This window comes from Sapajus apella, unplaced genomic scaffold, assembly GCF_009761245.1.
Source record: "Sapajus apella isolate SASKATOON/1434 unplaced genomic scaffold, GSC_monkey_1.0 scaffold8, whole genome shotgun sequence".
NCBI lineage: Eukaryota > Metazoa > Chordata > Mammalia > Primates > Cebidae > Sapajus > Sapajus apella.
In genome coordinates, this window is record NW_022436948.1 from 46,217,164 (window position 1) to 46,236,875 (window position 19,712).

At 35.4% G+C, this 19,712-nt stretch overlaps 1 protein-coding gene across 2 annotated transcripts in view; it reads left to right on the forward strand.

The window, feature by feature from the left end:
• ARL6 (ADP ribosylation factor like GTPase 6) overlaps positions 1 to 13,689 on the forward strand; it is a 41,132-nt gene extending 27,443 nt beyond the window's left edge. The window contains exons 6-9 of one of the 2 annotated variants that reach the window (XM_032277215.1): positions 2,797 to 2,926; positions 6,472 to 6,527; positions 6,654 to 6,666; positions 11,158 to 13,689. In XM_032277215.1, the coding sequence (XP_032133106.1) occupies positions 2,797 to 2,926; positions 6,472 to 6,527; positions 6,654 to 6,666; positions 11,158 to 11,191 (233 nt within the window). In that variant the 3' untranslated portion in view covers positions 11,192 to 13,689. The remainder of the gene's footprint in view (positions 1 to 2,796; positions 2,927 to 6,471; positions 6,528 to 6,653; positions 6,667 to 11,157) is intronic. The other variant, XM_032277216.1, reaches the window with a different exon arrangement.
• The last annotated feature ends 6,023 nt before the right edge of the window (positions 13,690 to 19,712 follow it).

Sequence of the window (19,712 nt, forward strand, 5' to 3'; positions counted from 1 at the left end):
AGGGTTGAGGGATGTGGTGACTGTCATTGTTATTTACCAAAACTGAATCATATTCTTTACACTCTTTTGCATGTTTCTATTCTCAATTAGTACTTAATGATAGATATCCTTCCAAATCAAATTATATGTAATTATTCTTTTTAACAATGCCTAATATGGTTTACTATGAATGTACCACAGTTTATTTAATCACTCACCTGTTGATGAATACTTTCCTCCCCTCCAAACCCCCACTACAAACAGTGCTCCAGTAAGTATTGTAAAACTGCATTTCTCGCCTTCCTATGTCAAAACAATTGAAATAGTGCTTGTTCTAGGACTTTCAGAAAAGGATGGTGGTTTAAGAAAACTGTGGACTTTTTAGAAATGGAATGGAAATAATGTGGGGCTTTCTAATAAATTTTACTGCTTAACCACAATACACAATATCTCTGGTATTTTTTAAAGATGACCTCAAGCTTGTTCAAATTTTTCAAAAAAAAAATTATCCAGTGTGTACCTTTTACGTGACTTTTTCATGTTTAAAACTAAGCAGTCTTGGCCAGACGCAGTGGCTCACACCTGTAATCCTAGCACTTTGGGATGATTACAGGCAGGTGGATCACTTGAGGTCAGGAGTTCGAGACCAACCTGGCCAACATGGTGAAACCCTGTGTCTACTAAAAATACAAAAATTAGTCAGGCGTGAGCTGCTCGGGACGCTGAAGCAGAATTGCCTGAACCTAGGAGGTGGAGGTTGTAGTGAGCCGAGATAGCACCACTGTACTCCAGCCTCGGCAACAAAGTGAGACTCTGTCTCAAAACAAACAAAAAACAGGAAAGCGGTCTTATATCTAGATTGAGAATGCATTTTCGATTATGTCTTCCTTTTGTATTAATCTTTCCAGTTTTTTCCCCAAAAAATATTAGAATGTTGACCAGTAAAATGAAATAGTACCTCCAAAATATGCTTCAAACAATGGGAACCCTGGTTTCCTCAACTGAAACCTTGTCTGTGGATCTTAATGTACTATTTCTTTTATTTTATGATAGATTTCCAAGGCAGGGATTTCTCAGCTGAAGTGTATATGAAGGTTTTTTAAAAATTGAAGGCCATAGGCCAGGTGTGGCAGCTCATGCCTGTAATCCCAGCACTTTGGGAGGCTGAGGCAGGTGGATCAAGAGGTCAGGAGATCGAGACCATCCTGGCTAACACGGTGAAACCCCATCTCTACTAAAAAATACGAAGAATTACCTGGGCATGGTGGCGCACGCCTGTGGTCCCAGCTGCTTGGGAGACTGAGGCAGGAGAATCGTTTGAACCCAGGAAGCGGAGGTTGCAGTGAGCCAAGATTGTGGCACTGCACTCCAGCCTGGCAACAGAGCAAGACTCCATCTCATTTAAAAAAAAAAAAAAAATTGAAGACCATAAAAAATCTTTGAATAGCAAAATGTACTGTGAACAGATGAAGACAATGATAGGCAAGGGAAAATATCTGCAACTCATATCATAGCTACAGGGCTATTTTTATGCTACATGTGTTTCTAAAAAGCAATAAGAATATAAGAGCTTAATAGAAAATGCGGAAAGGACATAACAAGATAAGTCAACAAAAAAGTACATTTAAATATCTTTCGAATATGTGGAAAGATTCTTGGCCTTTCTATCACCTATGATATGGAAAATATCAAAAAGTTTCATAGCACACTTTTGGCTAGGGGAGTGGAAACACTCATTCTTATACATGGCTGTTTAAGTGTAAATTGACATAATTTTTAAGAGAAAGCAGTTTGGCAATCTCTGTCTATCAAAATAGCAATTTATATGTCCTTTGACCCAGCAATTCCACTTCTCAAATTTATCCTTAGGACATACTGGCCGATATACAAAATTACCTGCGTACACATTTATTTATTGCAGGATTGTTCATGGTTGTAAAGATTGGTAACAGAGATACCTCAGTTGGGTTCTGGTTAAATAAATTAATGGTACACATACTAAAAGGAGGAATATTGCAGAACTGTTAAAATAATTAAGAAGTTGCTTTGTACGTACTGATATGGGATCAGATCTAAGATATGTAAAGAAGTGAAAAGATAAAGGTATAAAGTAATGAGGTTGGCCTGCTACTATTGGTATGAAAATCATATATAATAGTTTTGTTTATAGCAAATACATAAAATATTTCTACAAAGATGCCAAGACACTGATGTTTTGGGTTGCCTTTTCTACAGAGACAGTTGTCCTAGGACAAACTTAGGAAGGAGATTCTTTTACTGTATACCATTTTGTATCTTCTGAATGTTGAGCTATTTAAATGTATTATCTATTCAAAAAAATGAAAAATATTTCCAAAATCATGACAAGGTAAAAACATCTTTTTAAAAAACCTAGCTTGTTACTTATTTTATTATGACTAAAAACATAAATAAGGTTCCAATTTCTCTTCCTTCTACTTCTACTTGAAATTTGCCTCTTTTCTGTTCACAATTTAAAAGGAAACAAGCAAAATATTTAACCCTTTTTTTTAGGTACTGCTCTGTAATGCTTATTAAGCCCCGAGTCCCACCTCACCCATCTTTGGTTAAAGCTCCTAACCAGAGGACAGATGGTCTTAGGAAGAAGTATTTTTAAATTTTTCTTATTGCTCAAATACATGCCTAACAGTATGACAGTATGTGTCTTTAAATATTTCTATATGTGTGATATGGAAAAAAAAGATTGAAAAACAATTTCATGGATTTCAGTACTAAGGATTTACTACAAAGTGACCTAAAAATCTGGAAGTGTGATGATAGTCTTATTTTCTCTTTTAGATATTAAACACCGTCGAATTCCAATCTTATTCTTTGCAAATAAAATGGATCTTAGAGATGCACTGACATCTGTAAAAGTGTCTCAATTGCTGTGTTTAGAGAACATCAAGGATAAACCCTGGCATATTTGGTAAAGTTTTATATTTACTTTTCATCGTATCTTTCTGAAAAAATACAAACTTCAGAGTTGTTTCTGCTGACCTCATTTTTCAGTGATCAAACATTGTGGGATATAAGCTAAGGATTTTGTTTTATAGAATTGTGGCGTTGTAGGTTTTTACAAATATATTACTGTTGAAAATTTTAAATGTTGTGGGGATGGAAAATATAAACAGCTCTTATAATGGAATAACTTAGAAGCTCACTTACTGACGGACTTCAACTACACTGATTTCCTTCTGCACACGGAGTCGGCCAAGCACACTCCCCTCTCAGGGCATTTGCACTTGTGTCCTCCTCCTTTGAATCATTTTCCGAAATAATTTTCCTGGCCTGCTAGAGTCACTATAACCATGTGACTGCTTTTTTTTTGGGGGGGGGGGGTTGTAGTCTGTCTGCCTACACAGGTGTGTTAGCTCCCCGACATTTGCGGCTTTGTCAGTTTTCTTCACTTTAATAACCCTACAGTAGTCATAGTACCTGGAGTGTAATAGGTACAGAATATATATTTGTTAAAATTAATAAATGGAAATGGAAATTTTGATTTTATTAGACATCCTGATAAGGTTAAACTCTAATTAGTGTGGAAATTATTATGCACTGCTTATTTGGAAAACAGTTTCTTATTTAACTCCAGTGTGCCTTTCTAACAAAATATTCTAATAAGGATAAACAGATTATATATTAGATAGTATTTTACTGCCTACCACTACCATATTAAACTCCCTTCTACCTACCCACCTGCCTCTCTCTGCTGTAAGACGTCTTTTCCAAGCCAGAGTTTTCCCTTTTTTTTAAGAAGATATCTGTGGGGAAAGATTGGACACAGAAGCAGAGAGATGCCCTGCTACTAGAAGGTGAACTAGAATATGAAGAAAGGAGGTAATAGAGTTCAGAAAGCAACTTTAGGAACTAGTTTTGGTGCTGAAAGAGTAATAGTAGAGACCTTAGGAAAGCCCTTAAAACTGCAGTATTCAAAGTCTCTAGCACTTCTTTTCCAGGAGCAAAACCCTGCATATCCCAAGTAAAACCTTCCTTACTCTAGGATCAGAGGAAAAGTCAGTGTTTAACAAATGGTTCTTGAGTTGGAATTTGAGGTTCTGTGGTATTTAGTAAGTAAAGACAGGTGGGATTTTGGATAAAGAAACGTCTTGAGATAGAACCTTTATTATTTCTCTAAATAATACCTAAATTGATTACTTCTAAATTTTGTGTTGTATTAAGAATTGAGATTGACCCTCTTTTCTACTTTAAATAATTAACCATTAATTTTTAACAGATTTATTTATTCAATTGTGACATCTCAGTGTTTCTCTGTGAGAAAAAAAGTAATATCCCGATACTTATAAGGATGTAGAATGTTAGTTATATAGCCAGTTGCTAGATTTTCTGAATAACTTATAGAAGACTGCCAAGTATTTCTTTTAAACGTGTGTATTTGTGACTTATCCGTAATTCAAATTTGACCTCTCCTCACTAGGTTCAAATTAGTTTCTCATTTATTCAGTTTGTTCTTTATTTTTGGCAATGTTTTTAAAAACATATATAAAATTGAAAATATATTTGTCCTTTTTCTATTTTAAATATGAAGGTAATGCTCAGTGAATCATAGGTAAAATATTATCTATCTCCTGCCTTGGGTACAAGTAAATTTACTGAGCAATAAAGGGAAGATCATAGAGAAGTATAGTCCAATAAATTAAAGAAAAATTATATGTTTTATGTTTGACCATTGTACTAAACATATAGTCAGCTCTGATTTTCAGGGTCTGATTGTGTTAATCCTCTTCAGATGTGTTCTTCGACTCAGTCCCCGGCATCATGATTGTGTGTGTGTGTGTGTGTGTGTGTGTGTGTGTGTGTGTGTACACTTGTTTACCATCTTGTGTAGGAGACAAATAATCAAATGTATAAAATATCAGCTGGGAGGATGAGGAAAAATAAAGTGTGATAATAAGAGAAAGAATAATGGGAGTTCCTCCCCCTCTAAGACCTAATTGAAGTTAGGGAGCAATTCATATGATGGTTTGGAGGATTAACTATCCAGATAGAGAGACCAGCAAGAAGAAGGCTCTTCTTGGTTGAGAATGTACCTGGTGTGTTCCAGGAGCAGCAAGAAGTCCAGGTTGGCTGCAGCAGAGCAATCTAAGGGAAAATTGTAGGAAATGAGGCCACTAAGAAATCACCAGGGGACATATCACACAGGGCCAAGATTTTTGCTTTATTCTTATTTGTTTGAGAAGAAAGATAGAATGCAGACATTTGTTAGGAAAAGAAGTTTTTAGAAGGGTAATGACACCTACACCAGAGGGGAAAGGTTTTGTTGTATTAATTGTTTGAAACTGTAGATGTATGATAAAATTAATATCTTGATCTTAAGTGTTTCAGTTACTGATGTTTTACTCTTGCCATGGATAGTTAGTAATTTACTTTCAATAATTGTGTATCTCTTGTTGTTTCTTTCTTTGTGTTTTGTAACAATTCTATGATAAGCCATATTCTTAGTCTACCAAGGAATTTCTTGGAGATAATTTTTATTTGGATTAGAATCAAGTTAATTCTTTTTGGTGCTTCACTATACTTTTTAAATTTATGCTTCAGCACACTAAAAGGAACCCTAATCATTCAGAAAATATAATTGTGTATATTAATTGCTATTGTACAATCATATTTAGAAAATAAATGACTAGATCAATAACATGTTATAAGAAACTGTCTGTATCTTTAAAAAAGATTATCTGATACTTCAAAAATTCTCTGCATTTTATTCATTTATCTACTTAATTATGATTATAAAATCTCACAATAAGAATTTAAGTTTAGTCTCTCAAGAATGGAAAGACAATGGAAACACCTGTTTTAGGTGTTTTGTATACATACCTCAAATATTTAGTTTCCACAGTTACCATATAAGGTCAGTGGTACTATTGCCCCATTTTCAGATGCTAAAACTGAAGACAGAAGAGTTCAGTGACCTAGCGAAGCTCCCTCAGCTAATAAGAAAATGATTGAGATCTACCAAGTTTTTGTTTTGCTCTACCATCTTACCAAAGCTGTAATTAATGAGTTTTTATCCTAAAGATATCCAATTCCATTTCAAATAAAGCAATGCCATCATATAGCTGTATTATAACCCAAGTCAAGCATTTCTAATAAGGCGATTGAACCACTGGAACTGAGCAAAGTAGTATAGTGGACTACACAAAACTTTTCTACCAGTGGAAGAATAACTCAAGGTATATGTTTTGTTAATGTCAGTCTAAGAATTAGTCCTAGGACAAAATCACTTTTTAGCAATATGCTTTTCAAATCTGTTTATAAATTATAAATGTATCTTGTTCCTGAGCACTCAGATTTTTATATTCTGTTTATATTCAATTTCAGTGCTTAACCAGTTTTGCTCAGATATATGTTACTAGAATCTACTAATTCTCCATATGGCAAAATTGTAACCCTTTATTCTTACAGTTTTATGATGTAATGAGATGGATATGTTTCTTCTGGATTTTATTTCAGCGCTAGTGATGCCATAAAGGGAGAAGGACTGCAGGAAGGTGTATACTGGCTTCAAGGTACATCACAAAACACTGCGTCTCTTCAGCCTCTGTTTCCTTTTCATTCATATTTTCATCTTTTTTTCATTTTATTTTTATATCATTGCCTTTTTTCCTCTTGTTTCCATGTATTTCTGCTGTCAGAAAAAACAATACAGTAAGTATCCATACCTTGTTCCATTTACTTATGTTGCATATTGCGAAAGGATTTATTTACAGAAGGTGTTTGAATTTGTACAGTCAATATATATGGCACATATAGAAAATAATTTAAACATAGTAACAAATTTCTGTCAGATTGAGTAATAGAAGCACATTTAAAATTTTGGGACAAATGTTAGGCCCTACTGTCAATAACTAAAAATAAGTCTGAATGACATGTATCTTTTAAGAATCATGCCATACTGCATATATAGCTCCCTTTATACATAGCATGTATATATAACTTGTAATACCCGTATTTAGTATTATAAATACTGATCTTTTATTGGTATTTTGTGTATTTACAGTTCTAGTTGCTATTCATCAAAATAGTTGTCATAGATTGGTACAAGCTTATGATATTAGGTAATAAATTAGCATATATTATTTATCCTAATGGTCTCTCACCCAAAGGAACGGCTTGAAGCACACAGAGCAGTAGATAGATGTGAATGAAACCAAGTTCATAGGTTCTTATTGCAGGATCCTAATGGCCAAGTCAGAAATTCCAGTTCAGAGTATAACAACTAAAAATAATTTCGATCAGGAATGTCTCTGCCCTGAACAAGAATGAATAACAGGATATTATAAATTCTAGCTATAGTCTCATAGTTACAGATTCTTCTACACAAACCTTTTAATGCCAGTTGTGTATGATTTTTTTTTAATCTTCTGCATGTTGGAAACAATAGCAGGGATAGAGCGCATATCATGGCAGGTATAAGAGTAGCCTGACTGCTCATACACCATAGTATTTCTTTGGTTCAAAGTACTAATTGTGCATTTTATAAATATTTGTATTTGTCATTGGTAAAATATGGTGGTTTAGTTGACAGACTATTGTATGTACATGTCTTTTTATATTTATGTAGTTATGACACCATTAAACTGCAAGGAACATTCAAGTCATATTTTACAATTAGTGAAACTTAATCGAGAACCACTAGTCATTCATTCTCAGAAGAACGAGAAGGATTTTTCTGTGAATCCAACAACTTAGTTTCTTAGACTGCAATAAAGAAGTGTTCAGTGCAGTGGGATGGATTTCCACCAGAAACAGATAGATTACGGAGGAGTATTCCAGAGAAGATACCAAGAGTATGTTTTCAGCATCATTTCATATTTTACAGAGCACTTACCATTGCTAGCAATGAAGATATAGCATGGATGGAAACTCTACTGACACTCATGATAAAGTAATTCAGAGCACAGTATTTATGGAAAATAAGTTGCTAGTCTTCCAGATTGTAACGAGTAGTTCCCCATCCCTTCTTTTTTCTGGTTTTATCTTGTTGTTAGCAGTAAGCCACTAGGTGTCAGTAGCAATCCAACATCGCAGTACCAATTGCCAACTCTGGTCTTGATATCTAATTTTTGTTTCTTTGACTTTTCTGATCCATCCATCATTACCTGTCTTACCTCCTAAGTCTTTATAAGGAGGACACATTGTTGGAAATACTTTTGTGTCCGTGTTTTCCCATATTACTTTATGTATCCCTTACAATTTTCTGCAAGGTAAGCAGTAGTCCCTCTATTTTATATAAGAAGCACTAATAGTGAAAAAACAAGAAAAGCGAGAAAAAAAAAAAAAAAGCTTGGGCTTTTGAGTCCAACAAATTTATTCTAATACCTTTTTTTTTCTTTTTTTTGAGACGGAGTCTCCGTCACCAGGCTGGAGTGCAGTGGCCCAATCTCGGCTCGCTGCAACCTCCACCTCCCAGGTTCAAGCGATTCTCCTGCCTCAGCCTCCCGAATAGCTGGGACTACAGGTGCCCGCCACCACACCCGGCTGATTTTTTTTGTATTTTTAGTAGAAACGGGGTTTCACCACGTTGACCAGGATGGTCTCGATCTCCTGACCTCGTGATCCGCCCGCCTCAGCCTCCCAAAGTGCTGGGATTACAGGTGTGAGCCACCGCACAGGCCTCTACTTCTTACTAATTAACCTCTCTATTAGCTAACATCTCTTATGAAGTTTTTTTATCTGTAAAATTTAAAAAATAAAATGTGTTAAATTTTGTACAGATTAAATTTGATACTGTTAAAGTACCTTGCATAAGAAAGCACCCCACAAATGTTAAATTTACCCTTTTACCTAAACACTCTATTTAACAAAGGAAGAAAACTAAGTCCACAGGATTAAAAAGTGTATCATTTGGTTTCAAATAGGAGATGCTTTGGTTGCATTTTCTTTTCTTCTTCCTTTTTTAAGATGGAGCTTCACTCTTGTCACCTAGGCTGTAGTGCAGTGGCATGATCTCAGCTCATTGCAACTTCCGCCTCCCGGGTTCAAGAGATTCTTCTGCCTCAGCCTCCCAAATATCTGGGATTGCAGGCACGCACCACCACGCCCAACTAATTTTTTGTGTTTTTTAGTAAAGACAGGGTTTTGCCTTGTTGGGCAGGCTGGTCTCAAGCTCCTGACCTCAGGTGATCTGCCCGCCTCGGCCTCCCAAAGTGCTGGGATTACAGATATGAGCCACCATGCCCAGCTGCTTTGGTTATATTTTCTGTGTAATAACAAATAGTTTACATTGTCATATTCCCAACTCTCTCTAGATTTGAAAAGAGATAAAAATCTATTTTTAAAAAACAAATAGCAGTAAATATAGGAGATATGCTTCTGTTAGCCAAAGGCATTTATGTAAATCTAGCTGTGAATATCTCATTTTGTTTCCAGGATTCTGAAATTTCATAGTATGATAAACAAGAAGGCCTTTGGTTAAGTTGGGGCTAATTTAATCTTATTATTTAAAAAGTTTAAGGTTGGGGCCAGGAGCGGTGTTTCATGCCAGTCATCCTGGCATTTTGGGAGGCCAAGGTAGACAGATCACTTGAGGACAGGAGTTCGAGACCAGCCTGGCCAGCATAGTGAAACCCTATCTCTGCTAAAATTATAGCAAATTAGTCAGGCATGGTGGTGCATACCTGTAGTCCCAGCTGCTTGTGAGGCTGAGGCAGAAACCCTGGAGGTAGAGGTTGCAGTGAGCCAAGATCATGCTGCTGCACTCCAGCCTGAGTGATAGAGCAAGACTGTCTCAAAAAATTTTTTTTAATTAAGTTTAGGGTTAAAAGCTTTTCGGTGAAATATTAAATGGACACTTAATGACATGATTCTATTGTCTTTGAAAACAGTCTCAATAATTGTGTATCTAGAACAACCCAAAAACAAGAATGCCTGATTAGACTAGGAACTGTCAGAGAATAAACAGAAACTGTTGCAGAACTGTAAGTTTTCTTGCCCTGAAACTTTCAAATTAGGTATTTTTAAAAAGAAATCTTCCCATATTACTAATAAAATGTATTCAATTTATTGCCTTGTGTGCATGGAAAAAGTTAATAATGCTCTCAGATGTTAATATTAGACTTACAAACTATGCAGGAGTATTCCAGTGAAAGAGGATTGATCAAGCACACGTAGTTCCGCCGCCTCCCCCACTCTCCCTAACGGTAAAGGGACTTTTTAGAAAGATATATAACATCTCAAGAATTTACTTTCTATGCTTTTTACTAAGGTAGACTCTGAGAAGAATATTTTTCACAAACAGGAATATCTAGCTACCAGCATTATCAAACAAACAAACAGGAATATAAATCAAGAAGAGAAAAATAAGGGATCACGAGACAGGAAAAGCAGCACAAGAGAGTAGGGGAAGAAATCCCCAGGATATTAATGGAGGCCCTAGAATAATGATGAAAGAAGACATTATAACAGAATGACTGTGGCAGACATAGAGAAAATGAGTGTAGATTTGAGAGTTTTATAAGACTCTATGGAGGAGTTTTTCAGGAAGGTGAAATTGATAGACTATGTAATGTATTTCATTGTAATAAATGTTTAAACTATGGGAGTAGTGCAATTGAATTAGTGTTAAATACATACAACAATTAAACAGATGAGTTGGATGGGAGTGGGAAAGACAATTATTAACTCTAGGAGGGATAAAATGTAGAAGAGGAAAGGAAAAGTAATCATAGTATGCCACCTGTCTTAGCTGTGAATTCACATAGGCATCATATTGACAATGACTACATTACTGTGTTAGGAGAATGGGGGTATTAGAAGTATTATGAGGGTTGCCTAGGAGCGGCATGGGAGTGTGAGAGAGCTGATGTCTCATCTTACATTGAAGGCACTGATATTTGAAGAAGCATTACAAGTATTCACATAAAAGAGAGTTACAGATAGTTGCGCCTGAAAGGGAGGCAGGGAGACGAAGCAGAGTGCTGCTGGAGAGGTGAAGGTGGGGGGACCCCTTGACCCCAGAAGTTACAGCACAGCCTGGGCCACACAGTAAGACCCTATCTCTAAAAAATAGTAATAATCATGACAAAAGCAAATGTATGGATAAGCTTCCAACATGTGTATAGATTTGTCTTAGATTACTGTAGAAAATAGATTTTGCCCTATAAAGATTGATAATTTTTGTTTGTTTTTTGTTGTCAGATCAGATCCAGGCTGTGAAGACATGAAAAGATAGTAGTTGGAAACCTCAGCAATGTTCAATTCAAGGAATCTATCTAAGGCAAACAGAATACTTTACATTTTGTAAGAGATGTTTATGCATCTAAGAATATAATTTTCTGCTTGCATGTATGGACTCTGATTGAGTTTTTTACGAACATAGTATGCTAATCTGGCCATTAATTATTTAAAAACTAAATCTTCCTTCAAAAGGGCTCCCTAGAATTATCCACTTCTTAGTGAAGATCTACAGTTGATTGTATGTAGAATGTTTAAGTCAGAGTTACAAGCCATCTCATCCCTTCATGATTTATGATATGTTTAAAGTATTTTATTTTTTAATTGTCTTTTTTAAAAATTTAGTTTATGACTTTGCAGTATGAATTGTGCTTGTGAAAAATAACCTTAAACATTTATAAGGGACCATGGGTAATTAATATACATTCAATTTTTACTATGTGTCACCATCAATAAAATGTAAAATGTACCAACTAGTGTGCTTTGTTTATGCTGCAAAGAAAAAAGCTGCGTTAGTATGGGACTGGGTGTCTTACTGTCAAGCATTTGCAAATGATCTGAGACTAAGTTAAGCTGAATTTATTTATTCAGTGTATGTTGAACATCTCTATACCAACTAGTCAGGCATAATCCTAGGCAGTGATGATATAAGGTAAATAAGACATATCGTTATCTTCAGAGAACTTAAAATTTAATGAGGGATAATTTGAGAACCTTTTCATGGATAGTATCTACTTTTATTTCGTTGGCTGGATGAAAATGTTGCATCTTCAGATTAAGAGATATAAAGTAAATTAATGTTTGACTGTTCAGTAATTATTACTGACTTGTTTTTTCCTTTTAAATGCCTCCAATTTACCATAGCACTTTGTTAAAATAAATTGTGACTTACCAAACTTTTTCATGAACTTAAACTGTTACATAAATGTTCTTTAGAATTTTAGATACATCTCAGGCACACAAATTATTATTTCTCACAAATCAGAGATCACTTCTAATTGTGAACTATAAATAGAAGCCTTCATTTTAATCATGGAGAAACAGCTTATAGAGCAATGATGTTGATCCCGATAAACATTGCATGTAAAGAAAAACTGTAATACACAATGTATACCATCTCTAATGTCCGTAGCTGTGAAAACAGAAGGCAAAAATAAGATAAGTGAGTAATAAAGATGTTATGGTAAATGCGGTAATGGTACATGTTTCACAGAGACTTTAATAAACGCACATAAAGCTACAACAACAGTTTTATATTCCAGTTTCTCATAGTCCAGAAATACCAGTGATTTGGCATTTGGCAAATTGAAAGTTATCCAGAAAATTCCAGTGGCTCAGCATCTTAGCTAGCTTACCATCTCTCTTGTAAATTGTTTTAGAGGATGCACAATGAAAATCTCATTAATCTACAGTTGCAGATATAGAAAGGACATGATGGAAACAATGAATGTAATTTTTTTAAAAACTTATATGCTACAACTATTTTAGGAGGATGGAGAAAGAATGGATTGAGAATTCAAATCCTCACTCACGATTAGGTAGTAATAAAAGTAATCATAGTTACTACTATATGATTATTATAAGCAGGTTTTACACATACAGAATTTTACATCATTTAATCCTCACAATAAGCCTATGTGGTAGGTTTTAGTATTTCCATTTTATAGATAAGTAAACTGAGGCCTTAAAATGTTATGTAGTTTGCCAAAGTTCACAAAGCTAGTAAGTCTGGTACTAGGATTCAGTACCAAGCAGCCTGTTTTAAGATAGATGATTCAAGAGTATGATAGATATTAGAAATACAGATGTGTCTACCAGAATGACAACTAAATGATGAAGAGGCTCTTACTTGGGAGAGCAACCAGGACAGGTATGGTAGAGGGAAGGTCAGAGACTACTCTGCTTTTTCTGCTTTGTTTTGTTGTTGATGTTGTTTTGTTGTTTTTGTTTTGTTTTGTTTTAAAGCTATTATCACTACTACTCAAATTTTAAACTTTGGACATAAATGACTTTGATAAAAATCCTTAAAACTATTTTGACACTAAGTTAATTGGTATTCCACAAAATACAGTAGCTCATACCTATGCAAATATTTTCAAGAAAGAGAAGTACCCTTTTTCTTTGTTTTCATGATCTCCAAAATCTAGTTTTTAGCCTATAGACATTCATCCCTACTCCACATTTTCATGTAAAGATTACGTAGAAGTAAGTTGGGCAACGTGTAGTCACAGGATGCCATATAAGTGTGAATAAGCTGAGCTACTGCATTTGTACTTAGCATATTGTACAATTAAAATGTATTTTATTAAAGTTGAAGCAAGTTTTCTTTCCTATCTAGACATCACTGTGTTACAGAGTTTAATTCATTAAGCTCTGTATTTGAATATAAAACTTTGTAGAATGTTTGAAACTTACCCTCTTGTGTGTTTTGCATTTAAATATTTGTATATGGCCCTATTCACCCTGTGCTTTATAAATCACAAAAGGGCTGGGCTTTATGTTTGTTTTCCATTTCTAAGCTCTCTGCTCAAAATTACAAATTGTCTCCTGGTTGTTAAAGATATTTTTTCTTCGTAAGTTTTTATATCATGTTGTGATTTTCATAAATATGTGCCGTTACTCTTGATAATACTTGTCTTAGTCATTTCAGGTTGCCATAACAAAGTACCATAGACTGGGTGGCTTATAAACAACAGAAATTTATTTCTTACAGCTCTGGAGCTGGAAGTCTGAGGTCAGATTGCCAGCATGGTTGGGTTCCGGTGAGAGCCCTCTTGGTTGCAGAGTGCCGTCTTCTTCGTGTATCCTCACATGGCAAAAAGAGGGCTGGAGAACTCTCTGGAGTCCTTTGATAAGAGCACCAATCCCATTGTATCTTCACATTGCTCTTCCCAAAGACCCCACCACCTAGTATCATCATGTATCATCACGTAGGGGGTTTGAATTTCAGCATAGAAATTTTTGGAGAACACAAACATTCAGTCAGTTGCAAAACTTAAGGCAAACTCATCTTGCTTAGAACTCTGGTACATTAAAATACTATTGCATTTTAACCAAGCTCGTACTTATTTTCTGCTTTCTGATTATCCCCTTTGTTCAAAAAAGTAAATGACTGGTATTTCAAGGTCACCTAGATAAATAGGTTTGCATATATCTGTGACTAGAGAGAAATACTGTAATGATTAAGAAATGGTTTTTGTGTTTAATTGAATGTTTCAGGTTACTCAGTTACTACATTTTCATCTTTCTCCTTATGGCTGCTCCTGCTCAGCTGCACCTGCCTCAGTCTTTATGGCCCTTTCTTCCAATCACTTGATTTCAATGCCACATTTAGAAGCTTCATCAGCATACTATGTTAAACTGCTTTTCTGGCAATGTAGAATAAACCGAGAAAGAAAAATCTGTCTCCAAATTTCAGATCACTAAGTAATGCTAAAACATCCAGGAAGCCAGGCGCAGTAGCTCACACCTGTAATCCGAGCACCTTTGGGAGGCCGAGGCAGGCAGATCACCTGAAGTCAGGGGTTCGAGACCAGCCTGGCCGACATGGAGAAACCCTGTCTCTACTAAAAATACAAAATTAGAATTAGCTGGGCGTGGTGGTGCATGCCTGTAATCCCAGTTACTCAGGAGGCTGAGGCAGGAGAATCATTTGAACCTGGGAGGCAGAGGTTGCAGTGAGCCTAGATCATACCACCGCACTCCAGCCTTGGTGACAGAACGAGACTCCATCTCAAAAAAAAAAAAAAAAAAAAAAAAAAAAAGCCATCCAGGAATACTAGGTATTTTGAAAGTAAAATTTGATTAGAAATATAGTAGTAATGATAAACATCTTATAGCTTCTACAGTGTGCCCACACTTTATAAGTGCTTTACATGTATTCATTTAAGTGTCTTAAGAACCCTGTGAGGTAAATATTCTCTCTCTTATGTAGATCAGGTGTCAGTAAACTGCTAACCTGTTTTTGTACTGCCATTAATATTTATTTTACATTTTTAAAGAGTTGTTAGGCCAGGCATGGTGGCTTATATCTGTAATCCCAGCACTTTGGGAGACCAAAGCAGCCGGATTACTTGAGGGTAGGAGTTCAAGACCAGCCTGGCCAACATGGTGAAATCTCATCTCTACTAAAAATACAAAAATTAGCCAGGTATGGTGGCATGTGCCTGTGATCCCAGCCACTCAGGAGACTGAGGCATGAGGATCACTTGAACCCAAGAGGCGGAGGTTGCAGTGAGCCCAGATTGCGCCACTATACTCCAGCCTGCGTGACAGAGTGAGACTTGGTCTAAAAAAAAAAAAAAAAAAAAAAAAAAGACTGTATGTGGCTTTATAGCTCCATTTTCAAAAAAAAGGAAAAATTCCAAGAAAAAAAAAAGACTGTATGTGGCCTGTAAAGCCTCAAATGTATACTGTCTGATGCCTTTTACATAAAGAGTTTGTTGACCCCCATAACAGATGATAAAGTGAGGCAAGAGACAGCAAATTGCAAATAAATGGAAGAATCAGATTTTGATTCTACAAGATCTGGCTCTGGAATCTGTGTTCTTACCCTTTACGTGGCTTCTCAGCAAAACTAAACATTATTCTAAAGTCCAATAAAACAATTTGAAATTATGTCCTTCTTAAGTAATTGTATTAGAAATGAAAAATTAGATTCAAATTGCTGAAAAACAATGCTCTTTGAAATTCTTTTTTCCCATTTAGAATGAAAAGTATTAAGTCTTGGCCCTCTGGTTTTTGTTCTTTTTCTTTAAATGGATGGCAAGAGATAAGGCAGATTATGAGGCATCAAATATGTTAGCTTTTAAAAGTATAATTGCACAAATTGTGCCCAAGCATCTGGCTTGAATTTTCAGATTTCCTGATGATTTTTCTTTTGTTTTGTTTCTTTTTTTTTTTTAATCAATATTTTGAGGTAAAGGATAGCTACTATTGATAGTCTTGAAATGTATATGGTAAAATATAGTGAAGGAAACCAAACTAAATCACTCTAGAATATACTTATTTGGTGTATTTTGAGAAAGATATGCAGAGGGCCTGCAAACAACCCTTCAAAGCTGTCTTTTGTGGGAAAGATTTTCTTCTGTAGAGAAAATATGCATTGATGCAGCCAAGCTTTCTCTGAAGCCCTCCTGTGTCTGGATCGAGGAAAGAGTAACTGAAAGTCTGACACCTTTAACTGAGATTCTGCTACCTGTGAGGTTTCATCTGTACAACCAGACCACCTTTGCTAGCCAGGCCTCCTCTTCCCTGCTCCCATAACCTGTGTTGCCACCATCAACTGTTTTGGGAGAAGCCTCAAGCCCCTATTCTTTCTGTAACCTCAGGATGGTATAAAAACGTCATCTGGCCATTTCTTTGAGATTTTATATTTTGTGTGACTCCTGTGAACATGACTGCACAAAATAAATTTGTATGCATTTTTTTCTGTTAATCCATGAACAGATCGGGGAAAAATTATACTTCCCTGCAGTAGAAACATTAATAATTCAATTTGTAGATATTTGTATTTTTCAGTTATATAACAGGTAACTGTCGCTAAGAATGTTTACTTCATTACAAACATTTCATAGTCATGCCTCAATGTTCTGAACTTTTGTGGTTTGCCTAAAGGAATAACATAAAGGTCCATTAAGGACTAGGCTCAGAATTTGGTCCGTCTCTTACAATATCTTGGAAACATTTATAAATTCTTCCAAATACTTTATGAAGTATCATAATGTTATATTTCTAAAATTGATTTCTGTTTCCTCCAATTAAATGTAATCATTACTGCTGGAGTTAAAGCCAGTTTCGCATTTGCACTCTTAGGTTCTATGGGTGGGGTGTGTGTGTGTGTATCAGGATGCATGCGCCTTCCTAAGGTCATAGGAAGCTCACACTTTGGTGATCACTAACTCTTCCTGGGGACTTTCTTAGGCAGATTTATAGTTATATCTTGCAAGTATACTATTCTTACCAAGTTTTAGGGGTTTTTAAAAATTATGTTGTTTTTTGTACTTCTTAGATATGATATATCAGGTCTTCTTGCCATTTATGGGAACTTTATAGACATTTGATAGTGTTTTTAGTGCATTTTTAGATGCTGGGTAATTATTTTCTTAAGTACGCTCCCCAATTCTGTGAGTTTATGGTTTCATAAAATATCACTTATTGCTTTTCACATCGTAAAACCCTCATACTGTGAATAATTTCATTTTATTTATGCATAGCAGGATAAGATTTTTTTAAGAACAAAGGAAAAGATTTTAAGATGGTATCTTGTTAATGTCAAAATTTGTCTTCTAAAAAATATATAACACAGGACTTTGGAAAAATAATCATGATACGTTTGCTGATTAAAAGGAAGTATGTGTCTATATAAAGAAAAGGCAATATTTTTCTTTTAATAAGGTCTTTAAATATAACAAATGTTCAACTGTCTGTGTGAGGAATGGGAACAAATACACTAAGACTCCTTCTTAAAAGAGTTGAGGAAAATTCTGAGATGGAAGCCTCCATTGATATCAGTACCAACCAAATCATACTAAGTGAGCAGCTTCTTAGTCTGTATATGAATAAGGCTTTCCCTAAAGTAGAATGAGTATACAAGCAGCAACTATATATATTGAGCCTAAAATTATATTTCCTTTTGATATAACATTCGAATTACTGGCACCTCAAAGAAGGGCTAAATTTGTCTTAACGATTATATAGTACTCTGTATCTAACTTAATGATATCAGTTTTATATTTATTTAAATTTCTGTCTTCACTCTTCATATATTCTACCTCCCAGAAACTGAGAAAAATACCTGCATCAGAAGATTATTTCATGACAGAAAGAAAAGTGATAATGCTAAGAGCGTCTTACTCTAAGGAGATTTTTATATTCAGTTAAATCATGATGTATTTTTTTTTTCTTTAGCCCTACTTTAAATTGTTTTTTAAAGGAGCTAAATTACTATTAATGTATAGCCGTATGCTAAGGTAGAATGCTAATGAACTGCAATAAGAAAAAACAGCAGTGCACCTCCCTAATAGTGCATACCTTATTTAATTGAGCTTCACTTTTTTTTATTGTACTTTAAGTTCTGGGGTACATGTGCAGAACATACAAGTTTGTTACACAGTTATACACGTGCTATGATGGTTCACTGCATCCATCACCCTGCCGTCTACATTAGGTACTTCTCCTAATGCTATCTCACCCCTGGCCCCCCACCCCTTGACAGGGCCCAATATATGATGTTTCCTTCCCTGTGTCCATGTGTTCTCATTGTTCAGCTCCCACTTATGAGAGAGAATGTGTGGTGTTTGGCTTTCTGTTCTTGTGTTAGTTTGCTGAGAATGATGGTTTCCAGCTTCATCCATGTCCCTGCAAAGGACATGAACTCATCCTTTTTATGGCTGCATAGTATTCCAGGATGTATGTGTGCCACATTTTCCTTATCCAGTCTATCATGGATGGGAATTTGGGTTGGTTCCAAGTCTTTGCTATTGTAAACAGTGCTCTAATAAACATATGTGCCTGTATAGTAGAATACTTATAATCCTTTGGGCATATACTCAGTAATGGGATTGCTGAGTCAAATGGTATTTCTATTTCTAGACCCTTGAGGAATTACCACACTCTCTTCCACAATATTTGAACTAATTAACCTTCCCACCAACAGTGTAAAAGCGTTCCTATTTCTTCACATCCTCTCCAGCATCTGTTATCTCCAGATTTTTTAATGATCACCATTCTAACTGGTGTGAGACAGTATCTCAATGTGGTATTGATTTGCATTTCTCTAATGACCAGTGATGATGAGCACTTCTTCATGTTTGTAAGCCGCATAAATGTCTGCTTTTGAGAAGTGTCTGTTCATATCTTTTGCCCACTTTTTCATGGGATTTTTTTTTATATATAAATTTAAAGATCTTTGTAGATTCTGGATATTAACCCTGTGTCAGATGGGTAGATTGCAAAAATTTTCTCCCATTCTGTAGGTTTCCAGTTCACTCTAATGATAGTTTATTTTGCTGTGGAGAAGCTCTTTAGATTAATTAGACCCCATTTGTCTATTTTGGCTTTTGTTGCCATTGCTTTTGGTGTTTTAGTCATGAAGTCCTTGCCCATGCCTATGTCCTGAATAGTATTGCCTAGGTTTTCTTCTAGGGTTTTTATGGCTTTAGGTCTTATGTTTAAATCTTTAATTCATCTTTAGTTAATTTTTGTATAAAGTGTAAGGAAGAGATCCATTTTAGCTTTCTGCATATGGCTAGCCAGTTTTCCCAACACCATTTATTAAAGAAGGAATCCTTTCCCCATTGCTTGTTTTTGCCAGGTTTGTCAAAAATCAGATGATTGTAGATGTTTGGCATTGTTTGTGAGGCCTCTGTTCTGTTCCATTGGTCTATATCTCTGTGTGATGCCTCCAGCTTTGTTTTTTTTTTTTTTTTTTTTCTCATTAGGATTATCTTGGCTTTGGTTTGGTGGGGATAACATTGAATCTGTAAATTACTTTGGGCAGTATGACATTTTCATGATAT